Source organism: Carassius auratus, chromosome 14 (genome assembly GCF_003368295.1).
Source record: "Carassius auratus strain Wakin chromosome 14, ASM336829v1, whole genome shotgun sequence".
NCBI classification, from domain to species: Eukaryota; Metazoa; Chordata; class Actinopteri; order Cypriniformes; family Cyprinidae; genus Carassius; species Carassius auratus.
In genome coordinates, this window is record NC_039256.1 from 25804568 (window position 1) to 25828911 (window position 24344).

General features: G+C 38.5%; 1 protein-coding gene across 1 annotated transcript in view; it reads left to right on the forward strand.

Annotated features, from left to right (window-relative positions):
- Window positions 1-20485, forward strand: part of LOC113113325 (teneurin-3-like) — a 36327-nt gene extending 15842 nt beyond the window's left edge. Inside the window, exons 2-12 of the mRNA XM_026279443.1 lie at window positions 4416-4665; window positions 5915-5935; window positions 7006-7238; window positions 8312-8466; window positions 10201-11081; window positions 11712-11887; window positions 11971-12206; window positions 12804-13100; window positions 14042-15653; window positions 15788-15918; window positions 18923-20485. Coding sequence (XP_026135228.1) covers window positions 4416-4665; window positions 5915-5935; window positions 7006-7238; window positions 8312-8466; window positions 10201-11081; window positions 11712-11887; window positions 11971-12206; window positions 12804-13100; window positions 14042-15653; window positions 15788-15918; window positions 18923-19675 — 4745 coding nt within the window. The 3' untranslated portion in view covers window positions 19676-20485. The remainder of the gene's footprint in view (window positions 1-4415; window positions 4666-5914; window positions 5936-7005; window positions 7239-8311; window positions 8467-10200; window positions 11082-11711; window positions 11888-11970; window positions 12207-12803; window positions 13101-14041; window positions 15654-15787; window positions 15919-18922) is intronic.
- The last annotated feature ends 3859 nt before the right edge of the window (window positions 20486-24344 follow it).

The following is a 24344-nucleotide window of genomic DNA, read 5'->3' on the forward strand; positions in this document are numbered from 1 at the left end:
TAATCACAATCTTTATCTTGAAAATGTTATGATATTGTCCACAAAGCTAATACAAAAATGCTTCTATTTTCAATCCAAATAAAAAACATAAGAGTTTAAATGAAAAGGTTGAACTGAAACATTTTGCTGAATTTGAGAAATAAATATTGTTTGTAGTTTTGAGAGCAGTACACAAGCAGTGTGAATTCCACAAGTTTGTGTAAAACCTGATCATGCAGCACGATTTGAGAATGACCCAAAGAGCATATTGTACTTTTTAACAAAGCAAGAATAATTAACCATCAGTATAAATGAGTTCACATGATCAGTGTTACTAAGTTGCTTATGTAATTAGTGATTCTTCTTTTAGTCTCAACTTCATTTTAAATATTTTCATGTTTTAACTAGTTTTAAACAGGAAAAATATGTTTAGTGAAGAACAACAATTTTAGATGTTTCCCTGTTTCTATTTTATCATTTTATTTGTTCCTTTCTAAAAGTTTAATTTTAGGGGAAAAAGTTGTCTCAGACTTCTGGACCCCATTATAGGTGTCAATCCTTAACCTTTTTGGTTTGTTTTTTTTTTTCTTTCGAAATGGCAGACTGCTTAGTCTGACACCTCTTTATGAATGCTGCAGAACACCTAGAATATTTGATATTCAGCTTGTTTGCTTGACATTTACAACATAGTTTTATTTATCCCATTGCTATTTGATCAGCATATTTGCTCAGTGAATAATCAATAAGCATAAGCATTACATTACTGTAGATGACATTGAATGAAATTTCCATTTATAGAGTTTGTTGTACTTCATAGACATTAACATGTAGCTGAGAGTGGCCAATACAAATCGACTGCTTTTCACCTAAAGGTCTAACCATAAAGTCACAAGATAATCAGTCCACATTTTACAGCCTCCATGCATGTTAATGGTAAACACTCATGAAAAACATGCACTTTAAGGGTAATTATTTTGTGATGCTGCATGTACACTCAAAAAAAATGCTGGGTTAATATTGACAAACCCAGCATTTTGACCCAACGGTTGGGTTTCTGCCCAGAACTTTGGGTTAAACATCTAACACAACAGTTGGTTGAAAACAACCAAATGGTTGGGTTTGTCCCAGCCTTGTTTGAAGTGCAATTGGAAGTTCTTGCAATGTTTGCACACAATTTGTACTATGAATAGCTTAAATTATGTGACTTGTTGAGGTCAGCAACTAGTTTTATTGTTCCTTGAGGATGATGAAAAATTAAACAAAAATTAATCCCATAGACCTGTGCTGAGGGAGATGAGCTGAATCACATCTATGGAACAAAGTATCTTAAAGATATTGAACATTGTTAGTAAGAAACCATACAGAACACTGTGCCCTGGCAACCACCCACAATGCCTTTGTGGCAGCGATGTCGATTATTACAATCAATATATTGTTAATGTTGTTCTTGTAGCACAGGGTTTGCAAAGGACTTACCGTCAGATCTTTGTAGATGTAGTAGTTCATTATTTTCTTCCTAGTTTTGAACAGTGGTTCATAAGTAGTGTGAGCAGTGCATAATAAGATTAGGGCAATGCAATGCAGCAATCACACAGTTTGAGTAAGTGAGAAGTGTCATTGGTTTGTTCTGCTGTCAAGGTCAGTGGCTGTTGTTGAGTCACACTTAAAAGCAGCCACCCAGACCAATTCATCTTACTTAATTGGTACAGTGTAGACCTCTGAATAAGAAAAGCAGCTTCTATTGGTCCGGGTGTTTCTCGAGATCCCCTCTGGACTGTGTCTTCATTCCAGTCCTCCTCTCAATCAATTAATCAATGGCAGGCCCTAATCAAGCAGGACAATTGCTATGCACCCCTGCTTAGCTGCACATGGGAAGACATTAGCCATGATTCGCATGCAGTTCAGAATGCAGAGGGTTTGGGGTCATTTTAAGCTCTCTGTGAATTAACAGCTGATATCAGCCAATGACAGTTTACCACTCTTGCTGCTAAAGTGACAGTCATCACACTAAAGAGGAATGCCCGATGCGACTTGGCACTGGATGCACTTGATTTGTCTACACAGTGACAGAATACATTTCAGGATAGGCACAAATCTACATATTTTGCAAATCATGTAGTTGGCCTGTATTATTAGCCTGCTTTCAGGTTCACATTCAGCTTTCCTTTTGTTCAAAAACAGCTATTACAGAGTGCGACTGAATTATATGCTTTTGACATGTTTTCAAATATTTTCTTTTTTCTTTAGCATGGCATACCATTTTAAAACAATGCTCGTGGCAGGACGGTCAAAACAGCGCAATATGCAATGCAACAAGCCGAAGATTTCTGTCTGAATGTGTATGGCTGTTTTTTAATAGCTGGTGCTTTTAACAGGGGATGTATCTGAAGATGCAACTTTTAAATTCTTTTTATTGATTTTTTTTCATTCAGTCTCACATTGTTTAATTAAAATGCCATACCTCGATCTTTCAGTGAAAAACAACGAAATTACTTCAGTTTTGTGACTTTAATTACATTCACTCATTTGTCTGATATATCTGCTACACAAAATAAATACAATAAGGCTAGATCTGAATGCTGAGATCATTTATACCTTGTTATACATCGTCATATATCGTCCAGCCTAAAACCACTCTATGTTAAAGGAATTATATACAGTACATAAAGTATGAATATAAAGCGCTATACAGCTAAAGCACACTATGCTGAATGTATGCTAATTAAAACTGCCTCTGCAAAAAAGAGTTAGTCCAGAACTTACCTAGAAAAAAGAAAAGAAAACAAGTCTATTTTCTGCAATTTCCGTGATCGGAGTGGAGTAGACCAACCTCCAATAGAAACAAGCAAAAAGGTCTCTCTGCTCTGCTTCTGACACTGGTTTGTCTTGCACAAATAATAAAAAAATAAAGTAAAGAGAACTTGAAACTGGGCTGAACCTTGAGCCTTGACAAGACATTTTAAACTGAACATTTTCAGACTCCTATTAGTTTTAATAAAACTCGGCCTCTAAACCAATTACAAAAGCAGAGATGATGGTTGTAGCCACTGAGGTAGCTAGTTACTGAACTTGAGTTGTAGTGGCCAGCCAATGGGAGTGGAGTTCAGTGCAGTGTTATTGATGTGATTAATAGGCCAAAGCAAGTGTTGGAAGTCTAACATGTTGCTCAGTATGAATAATTTATGGCCCTGGGCATGGCACTTCCCTTTGAAGTTCCTCTTTGAAGCCAACCCCAAAAAGAAACAAGTTAAATTTTCACAGGACTGAAATATTTATCTGTAATGACCCAAGCTCCTCTGCTCAGTCTTGGACTGAAAGTGGTGTTGAAATGATTGAAGCGATCAAAGGTTTTTGAAGCTGAGATTATAGGGACTGGAAAATAGAGCACACAGCTGAGTAGACAATCACCTCTCAGGTGATCGAAATGTCTCTGGTTCGTACATTTAATGCCTGAGGACCGTATTCTTTTTTTTGGGGATATTGCACATTTGAGAACAGATTTTCCCTGATTCGACAGCACAAACAAACACATAATCCTTAAAAAATTAAATCATAGTTTTGCCAAAAGAAACTGCTATTGTGTGGCATAAGTTTTTTCTCTGAACAAGTTTTATTTTTATTTTAAGATAATAGATTCACATGCTAAATATCAAGAAAATATAACTGTAGATTATTTTAAATGTAGAAAATAACATTTTTAGTGAAATGACACAAACAATAGCATAGCTTTTTATTTTGCAGATGAAATATATTAATCCTTCTGCTCATTTCCATTTCAAATTGCAATGAAAGGAAAATGATGTTAAACCAAAATAACAAAGAGCAACATAAATAAAAAGATAAAATTCTGCTTTAAACTAGACTGACTGCTCAAGAAGTGCTCAAATTTATTTCAAAAGTCGAAATCTAATCATCCATATTAATGAAAATGTTCATTATGGTCGCTCAGATGCCTTTAGCAGCTTAATTCTTTTTGGTGCTTCCTCATCAAAGTGCTACTTCAATGTCCACATTAATGGAGTTTCTAACGGAAGTTCGGGAAGATCACAGCGCTAAGTGCCCCCTTTTCATAGTGATGTCCAGGGTAGGAACTTTCATCTTTAGTTGAGTTATATGCTCAGGCCTTTCCATTACAGCCAGAAAAAAGTTCTGCTCTCTCTTTTTTTTCTCTCCATCCCTCTTATAGATTACAAGAGCGTTTGAGGTTGTGAAGTCAGATAAGAATAGCATTTCTCTGCTTGTCTGAATAATCAAGTTCATGCATACTGTTTTTGTTTTTTTGTTTTTTTTTATTGCAAATGCAATATAATTTTTTCATTTTAGTATTATTTTTATTAGTTGTATTAGTAGTAGTAATTTTCTCTTCTTGAGTCTATCTGAAAATCTTAATTTTTGAGAATGTTTTTTTTTTTCTCCCACTCTCCCTGGTGTCTCAGGGATCCTGTATAAGGGAAATGGTGAGAACGTCTTCCTCTCCCAGCTTCCTCCCATCATCAGCACCATAATGGGTAATGGCAGACGCAGAAGCATCTCCTGTCCGAGCTGTAATGGGCAGGCGGAGGGAAATAAACTGCTGGCTCCTGTTGCTCTCGCATGGGGCATCGACGGGAGCCTGTTTGTTGGCGACTTCAATTACATCAGACGCATCTATCCATCAGGCAATGTCACTAGTGTCATGGAGCTCAGGTGAGTGAGCACAACTAGACGGGCGAATCAGCTGTACGGAAATCTGGCAGAGTACCTGAGGAAAGATTTTGTGACTACTCACAGCATGCTGAGAGGCATGGTCTAGACAATGTCTTTCTACAAAACATTTAAAAGCATAACTATTTTTAATCCACAAAACTTTATAGTCCTCATAAAAAGGAGGCCTTGAAATTTTGCATAATGTCGACACCAATTCTCACAGCAGGCAATTTTTGAAGTCTGACAGTAATTGTCTTGAAAGTTATTGTTGAATGCTGTGAATCTGTAAACAAAGCTTTGATAGCAGTAGAAGCAGTGTTTGAAAGGTGATGAATTTAGAGACGTTTTGACAGTGTTGTGCTTCAGTCTGTTAGAAACGTAAACTTTGTCAAAGACATTATTTTATTTAAAATCTACTCTCTTTGAAATTTACAGAATTTTACAATAGAATTTTACAATTTTAGGTTACACTTTATTTAAGGTGTCATTGTTATGTGTTATACATTTAAGTACTGATTAATATTAATTAACTACATGGACTTACTATATGGTTAGGGTTAAGATTAGGGTTTGGTTTAGGGTAACTTGCATATAATTATACAAAATGTATTGTTATTATAATAGTAAGTTCATGCAATGCATTAAAGTCATGTGTTACCAAATTTTATTTCAACATTTTGTTATATACAGTGTTCAAAGAATCAATGTTGTTTTTACAAATAAATGTCATTAATTGAAGTATAGCTGAAATAAAATAAAATAAAGATATATATTAGAAGAAAAACTTAAATACATTTTTTTATAATTTTGCTGCAGCAGTTAACTGAAATATTTGTTTAAACTGAAGTTCTAAAATAACTCAAATGACAACTAAAATAAAAAGGTAAATATAAATAAAAATAAGATTTCTAAAAATGAGATGAAAATAAATACTGAAACAAAAATAAATCAAAGCTCAAAATGTTCAAACATTATTAATTCAATAATCAAATTATTAATTAAAAACTATTACAATTATGAATAAATACTAAAATTCTATAGAAATAAAATGAAAACACTGTTAAGGACTAATTTTAGAGGTATTGCAAACTCAGAATAGAATTGTGGAGAATAAATACAGTAGTGCTCAGAACTTGACTGACAACTGGTTATGTAAATTAAATAGAGTAAGTGTATACTATTTTATCTAAACTTGTCATACTGTATGTTCTTACAATGTGTTTCCCTCCTTTTTTCAAACTACCCAAAGAAATAAGGATTTCAGGCACAGGTAAGTTACATTTAGTAAATGTAACACAATGCCGGTGTTTTAAAAGACATGCATGTATTGTGTACTGAATTTTAAATGGGCAACCTTCTACAAACATCACTCGTTGCAACATTTTAGGGCACTTTTTTATGGAAATGACCAAAGGGTGTCTGTAGAAAGCTAACACAGGTTTGTTACTAATCCCAGATGATGTCAAGGCACATTTTATGAGAGATGTTTCCACATCACCTTTTTTTGACTGCCTAAAAGACTTACTGAGGCTATATGTAAGAGGACTTTGGATTATGATGCAGTGGGTGACACTTTGGGCCTCTAGCTTAAAGAAGTACCACTGTTTCACATTTTCACATGTGGATTTTACACAGGCCATTGCTTCTGAGTGTGAATTGGTTTCCAAATAGACCAGGATATCGATCGCATAGAGTATGCTCAACCTGCAAGAATTGCCCTAAAACCACTTTTGATAAAACGTGAAAAGATTTGCCTGATCCCAGAGGAGAAGGTCACAGATCTCTACACCAACATGCACAAAGTCTCGACTCGACTGGTCATTTAACCACTAATGGCATGTCTGGAGGGGCCGCATTAACTCATTCAGAAAGGAGCAGGCTGATTGGGAGACAGAATTAATGAATGCAAATAAGCATAGCGTTCTGAAAAGCCATCAGTTGTTGACAGTCATTAAGATATGCATATCATCAGCACATCGCAGAGAACCTTTCCCCACAAGGGAACAGGAATGATTGAAATGATCTGGCAGTCTTGAAGTCGTCACCACAGCCTCCGCAAATACGTTCCAGTCACATCACATTTACTTCCCTTTCACACATTCTTTTTTTTCTTTTTCCCATCTGTCAGGAGCTCACACCCTTTTGATAGATGCGAAAAAAAACATGCTGCGATTCTCTCAACGTCTTTAATGATATTAATATTCTAATCATTCTCTCATTTCATCTGCCATCTCCAAATGCAATGTCAGACCAATAATTTATGAGTCGCACTGGCTCGGCTTGACAGCAGATTAATGTCTTCGCTCATAACTCCCACTGTTTATATGTCTCTCCCCCAAGTAACAATCCCGCTCACCGCTACTACCTGACCACGGATCCCATCACGGGGCGGCTCTACGTGTCCGACACCAACTCCAGGCGCATCTACAGCCCACAGGCACTCATGGCCAGCTCTGAGTCCCAGCAGAACGTGGAGGTTGTGGTGGGAACCGGAGATCACTGTCTGCCTTTTGATGAAACTCAGTGTGGAGACGGAGGACCAGCCACTGAGGCTCTCCTTACAGGACCCAAAGGTATTATTAAAGGATCATTATAACTGATAATCAAAAGGGTCATGCATTCTTCTCAAGGAAGAAGTTGAGAAACATGGGTTCTTCAAACTTCTGGAATGGCTGCGATGAATCTTCTGAGGCGTACGACACACTTTGATTGACATGAAAGTTCATCCCAAAGCTCTGTGAGCTTTTAACACTGTATTATGTAGTGAGGTTTTTGATTGGCGCTTCAACAAGGGAAATGGGAACTGACAGCCCCGGGATAGGCACTAAATTATTTGACTGAGCCAGACACAACGGATTGATGAAGCTGCTTTGAACGATTCGTTACTTAACCGACATAAATTATAAAACGTCACACTTGTCTGGTGAATATAGACAACCTATTTCAGCATATAATCTCGTCGTGCAGAAAAAGAGATGTTTTCATTGTTTTTCAATGAAATGTCATTCACACACGAATTCACGCACTGAAAGATGGATACATTAGGTATCATATTTCCTGTGTAGACGGGTACGTAAAGTGTGGAATTGATGGGATGTGCGCAGAGATCTATATTCTGGCTGTCGCAACTTTAAAAAAGTCAGAGGCATTGATGCATACATGCATTTTCCTCGGTTGAGACTGAGATTTCTGCTATAACGTCAGTTCACTTCAGTGTTTTTGTCAGGCACACAAACTCTCGGTGCTACCTCTCAGCTAGGCACACATTTTCCAAGCCGCGGTTACTATAGCAACCCACACTTTCATAATTTGGGTTTAAAAGTGGGTTTGATGCTTTCCCACTCCATGCTTTTGTCAAATACCCTGAGCAGACATACGGACAGACCGAGACGGAGTGAGAGAGAGCGAACACAGGCTGAAATGCAAGAGGGAGGGAGGGATGTTCTAATACATCCTATTCCACTTTCTCCTTAAGAAATAATTCAGCAGTGGGAGGCAAGATGTGAATAATTGAGGGCGATGCTTTCTGCAGTGACCTGAATAATGGGAAGCCAAACACGACACATGTACCCGCTGCCTGGATCAGGCAAGCAAAGAGCACAGCTGTGTGACCCGCACATTCCGTTCCTTCCTCTCTTCTCTCCAGGGATCGCCGTTGACAAGAACGGACTGATCTACTTTGTGGATGGGACCGTGATCCGGAAGGTGGATCAGAACGGCATCATCTCCACCCTGCTGGGGTCCAATGACCTTGCCTCTGCTCGACCCCTGAGCTGCGACTCGGTTATGGACATCCATCAGGTGAAAAGTTCAAATTGCTCAAATCAACACACTCAAGTCAATTATCATGATCCATTCAGAGACCTACATGAGTTTTGGTCGTAGTACATATTTCAGATTTAATTATACTTTTTTTAATCTAATTTAACTATACAGTGCAGTGCCACAGTGATTAGCTGTTGTGTGTGTGTTTTAGTATACAATACTAATGCAAAAATCTAGACATAATACTCTTATACACAATATATTATGGGACATATAAAATATTTTTTGAACAGAAATATTTTACTCAAAATGTACAAAAATAAGTATTGATAACAGTTTACAGTAAGGTAAATTTAACACAAAACCACAAATGCATCAGTATCTTAAACTAACAATGAACAAGAATATAAGAAGTTATTGAATAAATAGATATGACCCTGTATGTGAAAACTCTAAAAAAAAAAAAAAAAAAAAAAAAAAGCTAAAAAAAAAAAGTCATTTTTGGTGATTTACTGTTTGCTATATAAAATCATCCTTTATAAGGTAAAGAACATTCTGTGAAAATGTAACATTGATATGTGTATCATTGAATAAGGACAGTAATGTCAAAGATTGAAATCATAGTGAAATTAAAGATTGAAATCAAACGTTAATGCTTGTTATCTCATAGTTAGATTTTGAGACTTTAGCCTGGATTTCAAAGAGGGTCACACACACACTAAAAAATCCTCCATGTCCTGCAAATTCTTCAGTTTTCCTGCATCTTTTGCTTATTGGAACCCTTTCCAGCAGTGACTGTATTATTTTGAGATCCATCTTTACACACTGAGGACAACTGAGGGACTCAAACACAACTATTAAAAAATGTTCAGTATTCACTGATGCTCCTGAAGGAAACACAATGCATTAAGAGCTGGGGGTGAAAACTAATTAATCTAATTAATCGCAGCACCCTGTAATTAATTAGATTTAAAATTTTAGTCGACAGACAGCCGTATATATATATTTATTACATGGCTCTGTGGAATACCTGATTCTGATTGGCCAGTCGCGACATTAAGAGGTATGTTACCCCTCAATAACAACCGGTAAAAGCTAATAACACAGGCTCATCCGAGTAACAGAAGTCGGCGCTGTACTCTTGCTTGAACTATATAATGGATTATAAGAGAACTAACAAACTGGTAAGGTTTTAAAACATTTTTGTCTTAATTATTTTATTGCCTTAATTATTTTTGAGGTGAAATTTTCTGTATTAAGTTGTTTGACTTCACCATTTCCCTTAAATGTCCGTTTAGTTTGAATTTGCTGCTTGTTCGCAACTGCTGTCCTCAAAGAAGCTTTGCGCTCAAATATTTCAACTCAAATCAATATTTTGCGTCTAATTATTTACTTATGTGGCAAGCAGCTGTGTAATAAGCATGATAATGTACGTCCAGTTGGTTGTTATATCATAATAAACCCCTTATATATTTATAATTTTTTAAAATATAATATTATGTAGAAGATACCATTAATCTAAATTCATATGCTGTAAAAATATTCTTCATTGTTGTTTCTTAATGTTAACATTAAAGCTTTTACATTGGTGTTAACAAAATATCTATTGATAATTTATACAGCCTGAAATATAATGGATTAAAAAACTATTATGTATGCGGGTAGGATTAAAAACTAGCGTTTACTAATATCTGTCTATCCCAAAATGGAAGTGGAGTTATATAAACTATAATGGCAACAAATAATTTTTTCTTATTCATCTGCCTGTAGGTGTCTTTAGAATGGCCGACAGATCTGGCTGTTAGTCCGATGGATAACTCATTGTTTGTGCTGGATGGCAGTGTGGTTTTGCGGATCACTGAGGAGGGGCAGGTCAGCGTGGCAGCGGGCAGACCCCTTCACTGCCCCATGCCTTCTACAGACATCCTGGTGACAGAAACACAGCGAGCCACGCATACCCATCTGGAATCCCCAAGTGCCATCGCCATCTCCTTCAGTGGAGAGCTGTATATCGCGGAGACAGACGAGAGGAAGATGAGCCGCATACGCAGCGTGGCAGCAGATGGCGAGATCACTCACCTGGCGGGGGCGCCTTCAGACTGCGACTGCAAGACCGACGTCAACTGTGATTGTTACCTTACAGGAGACGGCTTCGCTAAAGATGCCCGGCTGAACGGGCCGTCCTCTCTTGTGGCAGCTCCGGATGGAACCCTGTATGTAGCCGACCTGGGAAACATTCGCATTCGAGTGATTGGAAAAAACAAGCCTGCACTTAACAGCATGGGCTTGTATGAAGTGGCATCTTCTGGGGAGCAGGAAGTGTACATGTTTGACAGTAATGGCACGCACCAGCACACGGCCAACCTGATCACTGGAGACTTCAAATATAACTTCAGCTATAGCAATGAGGGAGATCTGACCTCGGTGGCTGACAGTCATGGGAACACGCTACGGATTCGCCGGGATGCCAGCCGCCTTCCTGTCCGCATCGTTGCACCTGACAACCAGGTTATTTGGCTAACTGTAGGCTCGAGTGGTGGGTTGAAGACCCTTGGCACACAGGGGCGTGAACAGGTGCTGCTAACTTACCATGGCAACAGTGGTCTCCTGGCAACCAAGAGCACTGCCAATGGATGGACAACGTTCTATGAGTAAGAGTGTTTGACAGTTTTGCTCGCTACTCTTTGCTTGCCAGGACAAACATCCCTATAATTGCTCAAATTTAGGGTCAGTGAACTTAACAAGAATTTAATCAGCTCGAATTCATCCAGCACCATTTGGGCTACAGAAAGAGCTGGGTAGATTAATCACAAATTGTTACTGATTCCAAATTACATGCCAAAAATTGTGATTAGTAACATAATCCATTACATTACACAATATAATCTTGACTACTTTTTTGATTACTTTTAAACTAACTCGTTTATCACATTGATTTAAATGGGATAATCTGGTACCATATCAATGTAAAAGCACAAATGGTAAGAAAATATATTCCATTTGCTGTAATTAACAACATGAACTGCATTAAATATTAAATTACGTTATTAATTTCAAGCTAATAATGAACTAAATCATAAAAGTATAACATTAAAATGATTAGATCTCAGTAGTACTCCATGTAAATATATTTGGTGAACATTTGGAAAAGGACCTGAACCATTTTTAGGGAACAACATCATGACACAGAAGTAATATAAACATTAAGACAGATAGACCAGTGGAAAAATGCATATTCATATGGTTTGCATTAAATGTAGGCTTTTATACATTTCTTTCAGCTATGACACAGAAGGACGACTGACCAATGTAACTTTTCCTACTGGAGTGGTGACCAGTCTGGCCTATGACATGGATACTGTCTCTACAGTAGAAAGAGAAAGTTTTGAACGAGATGAAGCTGCAACTATAACTACAAACCAGTCAGCAATTCAAAATGTCCTCACATTACATCAAGGTAAGCCTCGTGTTCCATGTTATTTTTTATTTTTTTCTAGCCTTTCTGTCTGTGCCATTTATGTTGTCTTTGATATTTTGCAGATCAGCTGAAGAACAACTATGTGATTGGTTATGACCGTTCCTTGTGGATTCTGTATGCCAATGGAATGAACACTCACTACCAGACTGAGCCACACATTCTGGCTGGCGCATCTTCTCCTATACTGGCACGAAGAAACATGACCCTGCCCGATGACAGCGGGCAAAACTTGGTGGAATGGCGCTTTCGCAAAGAGCAGACGAGGACGAAGGTCACAGTGTTTGGACGCAAGTTACGAGTACGTAATAAAGTCCCAAATATCGAGGACAAATAAATCATTTAAAAATATTTCCTATTAAAAGAAACCATAGGACAGTGTTGTTCTTAAATCTTTTAAATCAAAGCACTTGACATTTGTCAGGTATTTTAAAACTCACACACGATTTCTTTGAAATACTTATGTTGATTTGAATTCTTGCTAATTAAATTTGGCATGAAAATGGCACCTGGCATAATATGCAGTTTAAAAATCCTGCAAGCTTTCTTGCTATATTTTTTATTTAGATATAAATTCTTACAAATTAGATCAATTAAGTAAATTTGGCACCCAGCTAACCTAGGAGTACAAAAAAAGCTTTACAGTGGTTAAGTTTATTCTAAAATTTATATGTTGCTTACACTGGAAGATGATTTAATAGCTTGAATGTGCCACTGAGCCACTTAGTTTTATAAAGTTGCGGTATTAATCATGAGACTCATTTTCCCAAGTCAAACTTTCTGGCGGAAACCAAGGCAACTCTGACAGATGAAAAAATCTGCCAATTTGCTAGTCAATTTTCTGCCATTTTACTGTTGCCATACCAATTTTGTGTCTCTCTTTCGCCTGCACTTCAAGGTAAATGGACGGAACATTTTGTCTGTTGATTATGACCGAGCGCTGAGGATTGAAAAGATCTATGATGATCACCGTAAATTCCTTCTGAAGATTGGTTATGACACAGCAGGTCAACCTACTCTCTGGATGCCAAGTAGCAAGCTGCTGCCTGTCAACCTCACCCGCAATAGCAATGGCCAGTTGAGTGCCATACACTGGGGCTCTGTCTCAGAGAGGGCCGAGTATGATGGACAAGGCCGTCTGCTTTCCAGAACATTTCCTGATGGGAAGACCTGGAGCTACACTTATCTGGAGAAGGTACAGGCCAGTTGAAATTGCTTTTAGTGATGTCTTCGATATGCAGTAGACATCAAGAGTTTTGTCAGTAGACTCTGCCACATATAAACAGTTTACCACCAATGTAAAGCTTTTCTGACTTAACCACCTTTACTCAATGCATCCTTTAAAAAACAAACCTTCCACATGATGTTTTATTTCTTCCATTGAACACAAAAGAAAGCATTTTGGATCTACACCCAAGCTGTTCTTTCCTAGAAGCTGACCACATCAAGATTAGGGGAAAGTCGTGACCTGATGGTTAAAGTTGGATTCATAATCCAAAAGGTTGTGAGTTTGAGTGTTGGCCCTGCAGGAATTAAAAGTGTGGGAGTGAATGTACAGTGCTCTTTCCCGCCTTGAATAAAGGCACCAAACCCCCAGCTGCTCCCCATGCACCCCTGTCTAAAATGGCTGCCTACTGCTCCGGGTGTGTGTTCACGGCGTGTGTTCAGTGCTGTCTGTGTGCACTTTGGATGGGTTAAATGCAGAGTATGAGTATGGGTCACCATACTTGGCTGTATGTCACGTCACTTTCACTTTCATTAACTAGAGACATGATTAATCAAGTTCTTAGCAATGCATATTACTAATTAAAAATTTAGTTTTGATATTTATGGTAGGAAATTTACAAAATATATTCATGGAACTAAGATTTATTCAATATACTTATGATTTTTGGCATAAAAAACAATAAATAATTCTGACGCATACAATGTTTTTTGGCTGTTGCTAAAAATATACCCCAGCGACTTGAGACTGGTTCTGTGGTCTAGGGTCACATATTATTTTTGTGTATTATCTATTATGAATACACTGGTTTGTAAGGTTGTGAAGATTACCCAACTAGTGTGACAATTGACATACAGTTAGTTAATTTTAATTCTCCCTGGTTTATGCAAGTTGTTTTCTTCTCTTTCTAGTCCACTGTCCTGATACTGGCGAGTCAGCGGCAATATGTCTTTGAATATGACCTTCAGGGAGGCCTTTCTGCAGTCACTATGCCTAGTGTGGCACGATACACTATGGAGACCATACGCTCTGTGTCTTACTACCGCAACCTTTACCATATGCCTGAGAGCAACGCTTCTGTTGCTGTAGACTACAGTGAGGATGGGAGGCTCCTGAGAGTGGCACAGCTGGGCACGGGACGGAGAGTCCTTTACCGGTACCGCTGGCACAACAAACTCTCAGAGGTTCTGTACGACAGCACTCGCGTCAGCTTCACCTACGATGAGACAGCAGGTGTGCTGAAGACAGTCAATCTGCAGAGTGAGGGTTTTATATGCACCATTAGATACAGGCAGCTCGGCCCGCTGGTAGACCGGCAGATCTACCGCTTCAGCGAGGACGGGATGGTAAACGCTCGCTTCGACTACGCTTATGACAGTAGTCTGCGTGTGACGAGTATTCAGGGGGTCATCAATGAAACCCCCCTGCCTATTGACCTTTATCAGTATGATGACATCTCAGGGAAGGTGGAGCAGTTCGGCAAATTTGGTGTCATCTATTATGACATCAACCAGATCATCTCTACGTCTGTAATGACTTACACCAAACACCTTGACGGGCATGGTCGGGTTCGAGAGATTCAGTATGAGCTCTTTCGTTCTCTGCTCTTCTGGATCACCGTCCAGTATGACGATATGGGGCGAGTCACCAAAAGGGAGATGAAGATTGGCCCATTCGCCAATGCCACCAAGTATAGCTATGAATATGACGTGGACGGACAGTTGCAGACCGTCTACCTCAATGAGAAAATGACATGGCGCTACAGCTATGACTTAAACGGGAACATACACCTGCTGAGTCCAGCAAACAGTGCACGAATCATGCCCCTACGTTATGACCTACGAGACCGCATAACACGTCTAGGAGACCTACAGTATGAGTTGGACGAAGATGGGTTTCTTCGCCAGAGAGGCTCTGAGATCTTCCAGTACAACTCCAATGGCCACCTAGAACGTGTCTACAGTAAATCCAGTGGCTGGTCAGTCCAGTACCGTTATGATGGTTTGGGAAGAAGAGTCTCCACAAAGTCCAGCATGGGACAACACCTGCAGTTCTTCTATGCTGATCTAAGCTACTCAAGCAGGATAACGCATGTCTACAACCATTCCAGCTCACAGATTACATCTCTATACTACGACCTGCAGGGTCACTTATTTGCAATGGAGATCAGCAGTGGAGCGGAGTTCTACATAGCCTGTGATAACATAGGAACGCCACTGGCTGTCTTTGGCAGCGATGGTGTCCTCCTCAAGCAAGTTCATTATACGGCTTATGGCGAAGTCTACTCAGACTCCAATCCTGATATCCAGTTGGTGATTGGGTTTCATGGAGGACTTTATGACCCTCTAACAAAACTGCTTCATTTTGGAGTCCGGGATTATGACATCATGTCGGGTCGCTGGACTGCACCTGACTTCATGCAGTGGGAGAAAATAAGCAAGAATCCAGGCCCTTTTAATCTCTATATGTTCCGAAACAACAACCCTATAAGTAAAGTGCAGAAAGTTAGAGACTACTTAACAGGTATGGCATGGATTCACCGCATCTACTGTATCCACATATTGCAGCAAGTCCTGCAAGTAATATATCTGCTATACATTGATATTTTCCCCCATGCAAATTATGATTTTAAATTTATTCATTGATATCTGCTACAGATGTGAACAGCTGGCTGGTCACATTTGGATTCCATCTCCATAATAGTATCCCTGGTTTCCCTGTCCCCATTTCTGAGATGACACAAGCCTCCTACGAGTTGGCCAAAAGCCAAGTGTGGGACGACCTGACAGTAAGTTTATTTTTGGATGAATATCTCCACATTCTAGCATAATGGTTATTATAGTTTACTAAAACTAAAACTATGAAAAATCAATTGAAATAAAATGAATGCTAATTTAAAAAAAATATTTTACTAAAAGTGTAAATAGTGATAGAAGCTATTTACAGTGCCGATAGCAATGGATGCCTACACTAAGTGTAAATTTTATATTTAGCAACAGATGCTATTGACATTAAGTGCAAAAGCTATAGATTACACTATTTTAAAACAGCAGGATTTTCTGTTATTTATACTACTTAATGCAAATAGTGACAATTATCTGCACCTCAATATTGTAGTACGTTATTGCAGCATGTAATAATAATCAGGGTATCTTCAAATTTTTTAACAGCAAATTTAATGACTTTTAAGACCTTTTTAAGTCCTCTAAAGGGAAAATTTAAGACTTTATCTAAACAAAAATACAGGAAAATGTTCAGTCCGACAACACAGATTGATGTGGCGAAGCATTAGTGTGGCACAACTCACCACAGCCACGCTCAAGACAGGTCAAAGGGTCACAAAAACTTTTATACCAAGTGCTGATTGACCTTACAACCCTGACATGGTTGACTATGTTTAAACTATCAGCCTTTAAGGTACTTCAGGTAATTTCTAAATTCTGGCCCCTCATAGCAGTTTGAAAAAGACATGGAAGACAGCCCCAGGACATTACAAAAGCCCATTTCATCATACTTGATCTAAATTATGGTTAAATGTTGCTGCCTAATAGCCTTGAGCTGGGTTTGGGGGTTCTCCCCCAAGAAAATGTTGTTCAGGGTCTGATTAGTGTTTTCTATGTCGTTTCAGACACAGATAAATGCAAGCACATACAATAATCTATGCATAGACCTAATGAATGACAGACAATTGTAGGAAAGATCAGGATCAGAAATTTATTGCATGTTCCAGTTGTAGGAGATCTATGACTTTCCAATTTACTGTGGGTCCATCCATTGACACAGAAAGCATGTTCCTTAAATTAAGTTCCTTGGTGCCCTCCTGAAATTATAAAAAAATAAAATCAAAACAAAGTCCACCTCAAGAATGATAACATTTTTATTCATGTTCACTCAGATTAGATGGTTTGTCTAAAATAGTGATTCTCAAACTGTGGTCTGGGGACCACTGGAGGCATGCCAGATTACCAAAGAGGTCTGTGAGCAAAAGTCATCAACCAAAAATGACTGACATGGACTGTGACACCGTTGTACATTTCCAATTCACTTCTCATGACTTGTTTTCTAATCATGCACATTATTAGCAGGTGAAGTTAGCCATGGTTTCAGAAGACTAAAATGGCCTGCATTTGTACATGCATTAGGGATGCTCATTAAGCCAAATATGTCAAGTTTTTCTTTTCTTTTTTTTTATTGGCTAAGTGGTCCTTGATTTGAAAGAAAAAAAGGTTTGAGAAACAAGTTAAGCCATAATAGTGAATGCCCACGAATTGGGCCTATGTGATAGGGTTCAGTGTCAACGTTGTTAACCTAAAATTGAGAAGCACAAAACAGATATTTGGAGTCTAATTATGAACTGGGCTACATTATTTAATTCAATTAAATTTTACTTTTCACATAAAAAATATGCAAGAAGCATAATGCATATTGAATGCTTTATACAATAAAGTTATTTACAGCACTGCCTTCCATCCATAATGCAGTAGTCCTATGCCTAGATGTCACCCACCCACAAAATTTTTTTAACTGATTGGATGGGACAATATATCGATGCATTTTTAATCGAGAAATTATTCTGGATCGATTCCAATTTTTCTGAATGCATTGCGATTCTCTCTCGAATCGATTCTTAGTTTAGTTTTTAACAGCAGATGCCACTGCGTGCTTTAGATGCCTTACACACACCACTTGAACCTACTATAAAATAATAATTAATAAAGTTCGAAAAGGTTGAAGCGAAGTACAAGGGTGTTTGCAGTGGGGCGTTTACATTAATCTTGCGTCATAAAAGCAATATATCAATTACATTCTCAGACTCAGCAGAACGCACGAGCGCTCTTCGTGAGCATTTGAGTGTTCGGTTAAAAACTAGCCTAGAGCTCCATCTGCAAAAACTAAGCTCATAATCAATTTGCAACGCATTCGAAAAAAAAATTAAATCAATCCAAGAATTGGGACGCATCGATATTTTTGTCCCAAATATTCATTAGGAAACAAAAACACATTTTAACATATTCAAATCATTTTAAATGTTACTTTTAGAGTCTTACCTTAAAGTGCTCCAGCAAGTCTTCTGCCATTGAGGTGCTCAAAAACTGAGAACCAAGATAGCGAGACCTGACAATCATGGTCTTGTCCACAGCTTTATCGTCTTTGCCCATGCTTGCGATTTCGCAAAATGCCGTGGTGGCGAACCATCAGCGCTACGCGTTCATCAATCACTTACTCGTATGTGACATATGGTATGATGCAGGTTGCACCCACGAAGTGCTGCCCCCAAATGTTGTGCTGGTCAAATTGCGGTTGAAAAAATAAATAAAAATGACGAGTCGGACATGAAATTTAAGACCCCACATGAAATTTAAGACATTCATATGGAAAATTCCAGGATTCAAGACATTTTCAGACCTTAAAAATCGAAAATTGTATTTAAGACATTTCAAGACTTTTTAAGGACCCGCGGGGACCCTGATAATGTATTGATTTATGGTTATTTCCTTTATTTTTATTGAAATAAATGCCTTTGCCAATGTGATAAGAGAGTTAAAAAGGGAGGAGAAAAAAAATGGTAAAAGGGTAGATCACATCAAACATACTGCAGTTTAGACTCTACCATCTATGACATTGGAGCTGATGTTTGACAGCTGTTTTTTGTAGCGTTGACTATACCAATCACATGTTGGTGGGCAGAGTTCTTGTAGTATCCCTTTGAAAAGAAAAAATGTCACCATCTGAAACTAGAATGGAACTAGAGCCACACGTTTGTATAAAATGTTTATTTTCTTCTTTTGTAGGCCAGCTTTGCAGTCCAGCAGCATGTCATTCGACAAGCTGAAGCATTTCTAACATTTGGGGATCTGCCACAGGTTGAGTTCGGCCATAGCCAAAGGGCTGATAAACCCTGGCTGTGGTTTGCCTCAAGCGATTCATTGATAGGTCGCGGGATCATGCTGGCCCTTTACAAGGGCATTGTGATAACTCGCGCACTAAGCCTGGCTAATGAGGACTGCGTCAAGGTTGCCAACATCCTCAGTGGCGCACTTTACTTGAAAGACTTGCACTTTATCATAGATGGCAGAGACACGCACTTCTTTGTTAAAATGAATTCTCCTGAAGCAGACCTGGCAGCGCTGCGGCTTACTAGCGGACGGAAAGAACTTGAGAACGCGGTGAACGTGACGGTGTCGCAGTCCACAGCTGTGCTAGGTGGCCGCACCCGGCGCTTCGCAGATGTGGAGTTTCAGAGGGGGGCTCTCACCCTGCACGTGCGCTACGGGGCGTCTCTGGATGAGGAAAGGGTGCGTGTTTTGGAGCTGGCCCGACAGAGGGCTCTCGCTATCATGTGGGCACAGGAGCAGCAGCGGGTGCGAAACGGAGAGGAAGGATCCCGCCTATGGACTGAGGGAGAGAAGAGGCAGCTTCTCAGCACTGGACGAGTGCAAGGCTACGATGGATATTACGTGCTGTCGGTGGAGCAGTATCCTGAGCTAGCCGACAGCGTCAACAACCTTCAGTTCCTCAGACAAAATGAGATTGGCAAAAGGTAGTGAACAGACCATGATTAGCCACTCTGTGCAATTTGTAATGGAAGAATAAGTTAAGCGGACACATTTATTACATTCTCAGAGTTTGTAAAAACGCTACTACTCTTAGTCTAATAAGAAGAGTACTGCCTGGGGGAAAAAGAGCATTAAAACAACGCTGTGCGTTGTGAAACATTGTGTTTTCTCAAGACCTATTTAAGGCCTTAACAAGGTTACAGTTGTGGAGCACAATGAAATTATGAACTTAACAGCATCAAGAGACAGGCCGGATTCATACAGCTGTTGACATCTTTAACTATTTATTAATGATTCATTTTTACAAACACTATTCAAATAAGTCCCTAAAGAGAAAAACGTACCTTTCGGAAAAAGAAAATGTTTACATATGCATATCACTGTACCACTGCAAAAATACCACATGTGATGTCAGGTGGGTTACTGTAGCCAGCTATACACTGTAATATTTTTATATTTATTGAGATTTGTCTCTTTTTTTCCTGTACATTTCATGAATATCATAATAGAGAAAAAAAAAAAAATGCTTTTGTTGGCAATCCTGTCATGTGCAATGAAAACTCCCCTAAAGTGTGATTTTAGGTGATTGTGTTTTATAAATGACATTTGACACTTTGATTTGCAGCTATCATACATAACTGAATAAACTGTACAAATAATGAATAAAATGGCAGCACAGCACAGAATATATGTAAATGTCTGTATTTATGTAAATGGGTGTTTACCTGCATATTTTTAAAATGAAAAGCAATTATTTGCTCATTTGGTTACAGGTCGCAAGGGAAATATTTATGAAAATTGTTTGTACTTAAAAGAAAATAAATGATAAAATTACATTTTACAGCTTTTATTTCTTTGAGCACAGATTAAATTAAAATCAGAATAATTAAGCGCATGATACACTTTGGCCTAGTTTCATGGTCTTGGCAAAACAATTACCTTTGAAAAATCGCTTAGTCCACTAGCGCTAAACTGCTTTTTCTATATTGATGAACTAAGAATTGCACTGGGGAAGTCAAGTTAGATGTGAGAGGTTGTGTGAATTCATTTAAATCAAAGACAAAACTGCGTGAGTCATGAGTAAAACTCGCTTTCATCTGCTTCTGCAATAGTGCGTCGATTAATGGTAATCCCTAAATACTAACTTAAATTTATAATTACTCTGTGTTAAATCTGATTAATGAGTGATCAAAGGCAGAAAGTCAGGATCACAGAGCCTGAAAATTTGCTTGAGTCACTGCAGCTTGTAAACCCACTATCTATCATGTGATTTCTACAACAACCTTCTAGCCATTTAAAATTGGTTTATGAACACACAAGTGCATCACAAAACTGTATCAATACATGATGTCGTAATTGCACCATTTAACTGCTGGCAATCCTAAGACCATAAAACAAATGTTTTCTTATTCCGATTTTCTGTTTGGATGAACAGACACAATGCATCTACTGAGGGATGATCACCACTGTGTCTATCTTAACAGTGTCTTCTTGCAGATATCATCTTTAAAGTTAACATAATACTTGGTCAGCTGCAAAAGTTCATGATTTATTCAAGCTCTCAGACTAATAATGTTGATGATCAGGCAAAGTGGAAGTGTCTGGCTGTGCAGACAGCAACAGACGGTGTATTGAGGCTTTCCTCATTTAGGTTGTAAATACATGTGTAAGAGGTTTATGGAAATGTGTGTTAAGACGTCGTTGTTTTAACAATATTTTAAAAATATACACTTATTAAGCACAATAATGAAAAAAAAAAATTACTGTGCCTAAAAATCTATAATTTCAGTTTATAATCTATAATAACAAAAGCAAGCAGGATTATCTTTGACCTTTGTACCTGTGAAGAGACCTGCTCAGTTTATCTAGTGAGAAATCTAGTGCTAGAATTTCTTTCTACATTCATTTACATGCCACATCACACAGATTCTAGAGTTACTGCTCCATAATTAAGATCTCCCAACATTTTTAACTGGGTACTGCCAAGTGCAATGTCAGAAACATTAAGTGTGTCTCAATTTGTGTACTTTGTGAGTAGTTTGTTCACACTGAAAATTTCAACAATATAAAAGTACACTTCATATACAAATTAACTAGCATTAAAGGGGGGGTGAAATGCTATTTCATGCATACTGAGTTTTTTTACACTGTTAAAGAGTTGGATTCCCATGCTAAACATGGACAAAGTTTCAAAAATTAAGTTGTACGTTTGAAGGAGTATTTTTGTTCCAAAAAAACCTCTTCCGGTTTGTCATAAGTTTCGGAAAGTTTTTTTCGAGTATGGCTCTGTGTGACGTTAGATGGAGCGGAATTTCCTTATATGGGTCCTGAGGCACTTCTGCCGGAAGAGCGAGCGCTCCCGTATAGCAGAGCAGAGAGAGGCTGAGCACAGCCTGATCAGAGCGAGAGCGTCGCGAAAAGTCACAAAAGAAGTGTGTTTTTGGTTTCCAGGGCAAGACAACCCTGCACAGATTACCAAAAGAGAAACAGCATTAAGGGACCAGTGGATGGAGTTTATTTTTACAGAGCATCAACGGAGTTGGGCAAGTGTTTTTGTTTGTTCCCTGCATTTCGGATTTGCACATCGTTTATTTCTTAAGGGTAATGCAGTCCCAACGAAAAGGGTCACGATTGTGTGTTGAAACCGCATGCGGTGAGTAAAACTGCTTCAAATATCTCTGTGTTGTTAACTTAGCTATCGGCGCGTAAGCACATCAAGTAAACAACACGCGATGTTGTCATCAAACTGCACTTTCCACATGTACAGCTTAAAAAAAAAAAAAAAAAAAAGGCGACATCAAGTGGAACTTAGTCATTTTCCAAAACCGCTAAGCAAATATATACAGTTTCAGTACATACTACATAGAGACGCCTTTGCTGATGCTGCTCTTGTTAAATATCAGCCTCTGGATCTGTGTCACAGCTTCCAGACGCTCTCAACGCAAAAGCCTACTGGCGCTCGTGATTCTTTAGCTCCGCCCACACGTCACGCCTCTAGGCGCTCGTGTTTTTCCGGGAAAAATCGGTACAGACTATATTTCTCTTATAAATATAATAAAAATAAAGACTTTTTGGAGTTATGAAGGATGCAGTACTACTCTATAGGTACTCAAGATTAACAGGATATTGAGTGAAAACGAGCATTTCACCCCCCCTTTAATAAATCCCAGAAGTGTACTCATCTGTACACTACATAATGCATAATTTATAATGCATCATTCAAGACAAATTTTTCTAAAAACCAAAATTACAATGCTCCAATGTAAACTACACATTTAAAGCAACTGTATGTAGTTTTTTTTTGTGTTGTGAGTTTAGAGCCTCCTACAGACGAGTAGAATTCACTGCTGTAAAAATAGCACTAGCTGTACAAGACTACATTTACACATTTGGCAGACGCTTTTCTCAAAAGCAACTTTGAGTGCATTCAGGCTATACCTATTTTACCTAACGTGTGCTCTCTGGGAATCGAAGCCACAACCTTTTGCGCTGCTAACACAATGCTCTACCACTGAGCCACAGGAACCATATTCCAAAAATATATAGCAGTAATAAAGCCAAATTCAGCAGCTATGCCTTAATGCTAGGTTAACAAATAATAGATTTTTACATACTGACATCTGAACCTAATACATGACTGAAAAACCATACATATATACGTGCCACAGGAACTTTATCAATTCTATAGCAAGAGAGTAAAGTAGAACATGAGATTACATAACACGGCTGTACTTTTAAAGTGAGGAGTTACGTAAAGCCCTCTTTTGAGCATTTTGGAGCTGCAAAATATATTCTACTGGAGAGCTGGAGAGACACGTAGCAAACCCCATACTCAAACCAATTAACTGAAGCTGGGATGAAGGCCCCTATGATGGAATGCATAATGGCGTAAATGATTTTAATAATATAATATAATATATATATATATATATATATATATATATATATATATATATATATATATATATATATATATATATATATTTAAAAGACACAATGAACTTCCTTTAGGAAATTGCCATCATATTTGGTAAGCATGAGTGAGCCAGGCAAGGTCTGATGATGCCTCCAACACCACTGTGTTGTTTCAGTGCAATGCATGCTAATGACATGCAAATGCAGTGAGGAAAAACCTTCCATGGATCACCCGTATTAGCCATGGTCTCTGTTTTCTGGTTTAATCCACGATGCACCGTACTGTTCTGCCCCGGCTCCTGATTAACACTGCCCTCAAATGCAACATTTATGCACAATCAAGTTCCTGTAACAACATTTCCGAAAAGGATGACTCATTTTAACACTTATTCCCACCCAGTTAAACTGGATCCTTTGGCTTATGAAGGTCACTCATTTCTGTAGAGCGTTGTCTCCGACAGCCGTTTTTGTGTCGCTTATGCCCCAAGTGGCAGATTTGATGGATTAGCCAACTCTTCTCAAAAGGTATGAAGACAGTGACACCCAATCCCTGTCAAAGACGGCTCAATATCAGCAAACTGTGTGTTTACAAGGACACAAGACACTACCACACAAAGACAAGCCCGCTGTCTGTCTCTGACACACACACACACACACACACACACATCGGATCCCCAGACTCTCATTCCAAACTCTATAACCTTTCACAATCTGTTCTGGCCAGCCAGAGTTCACCTGTTAC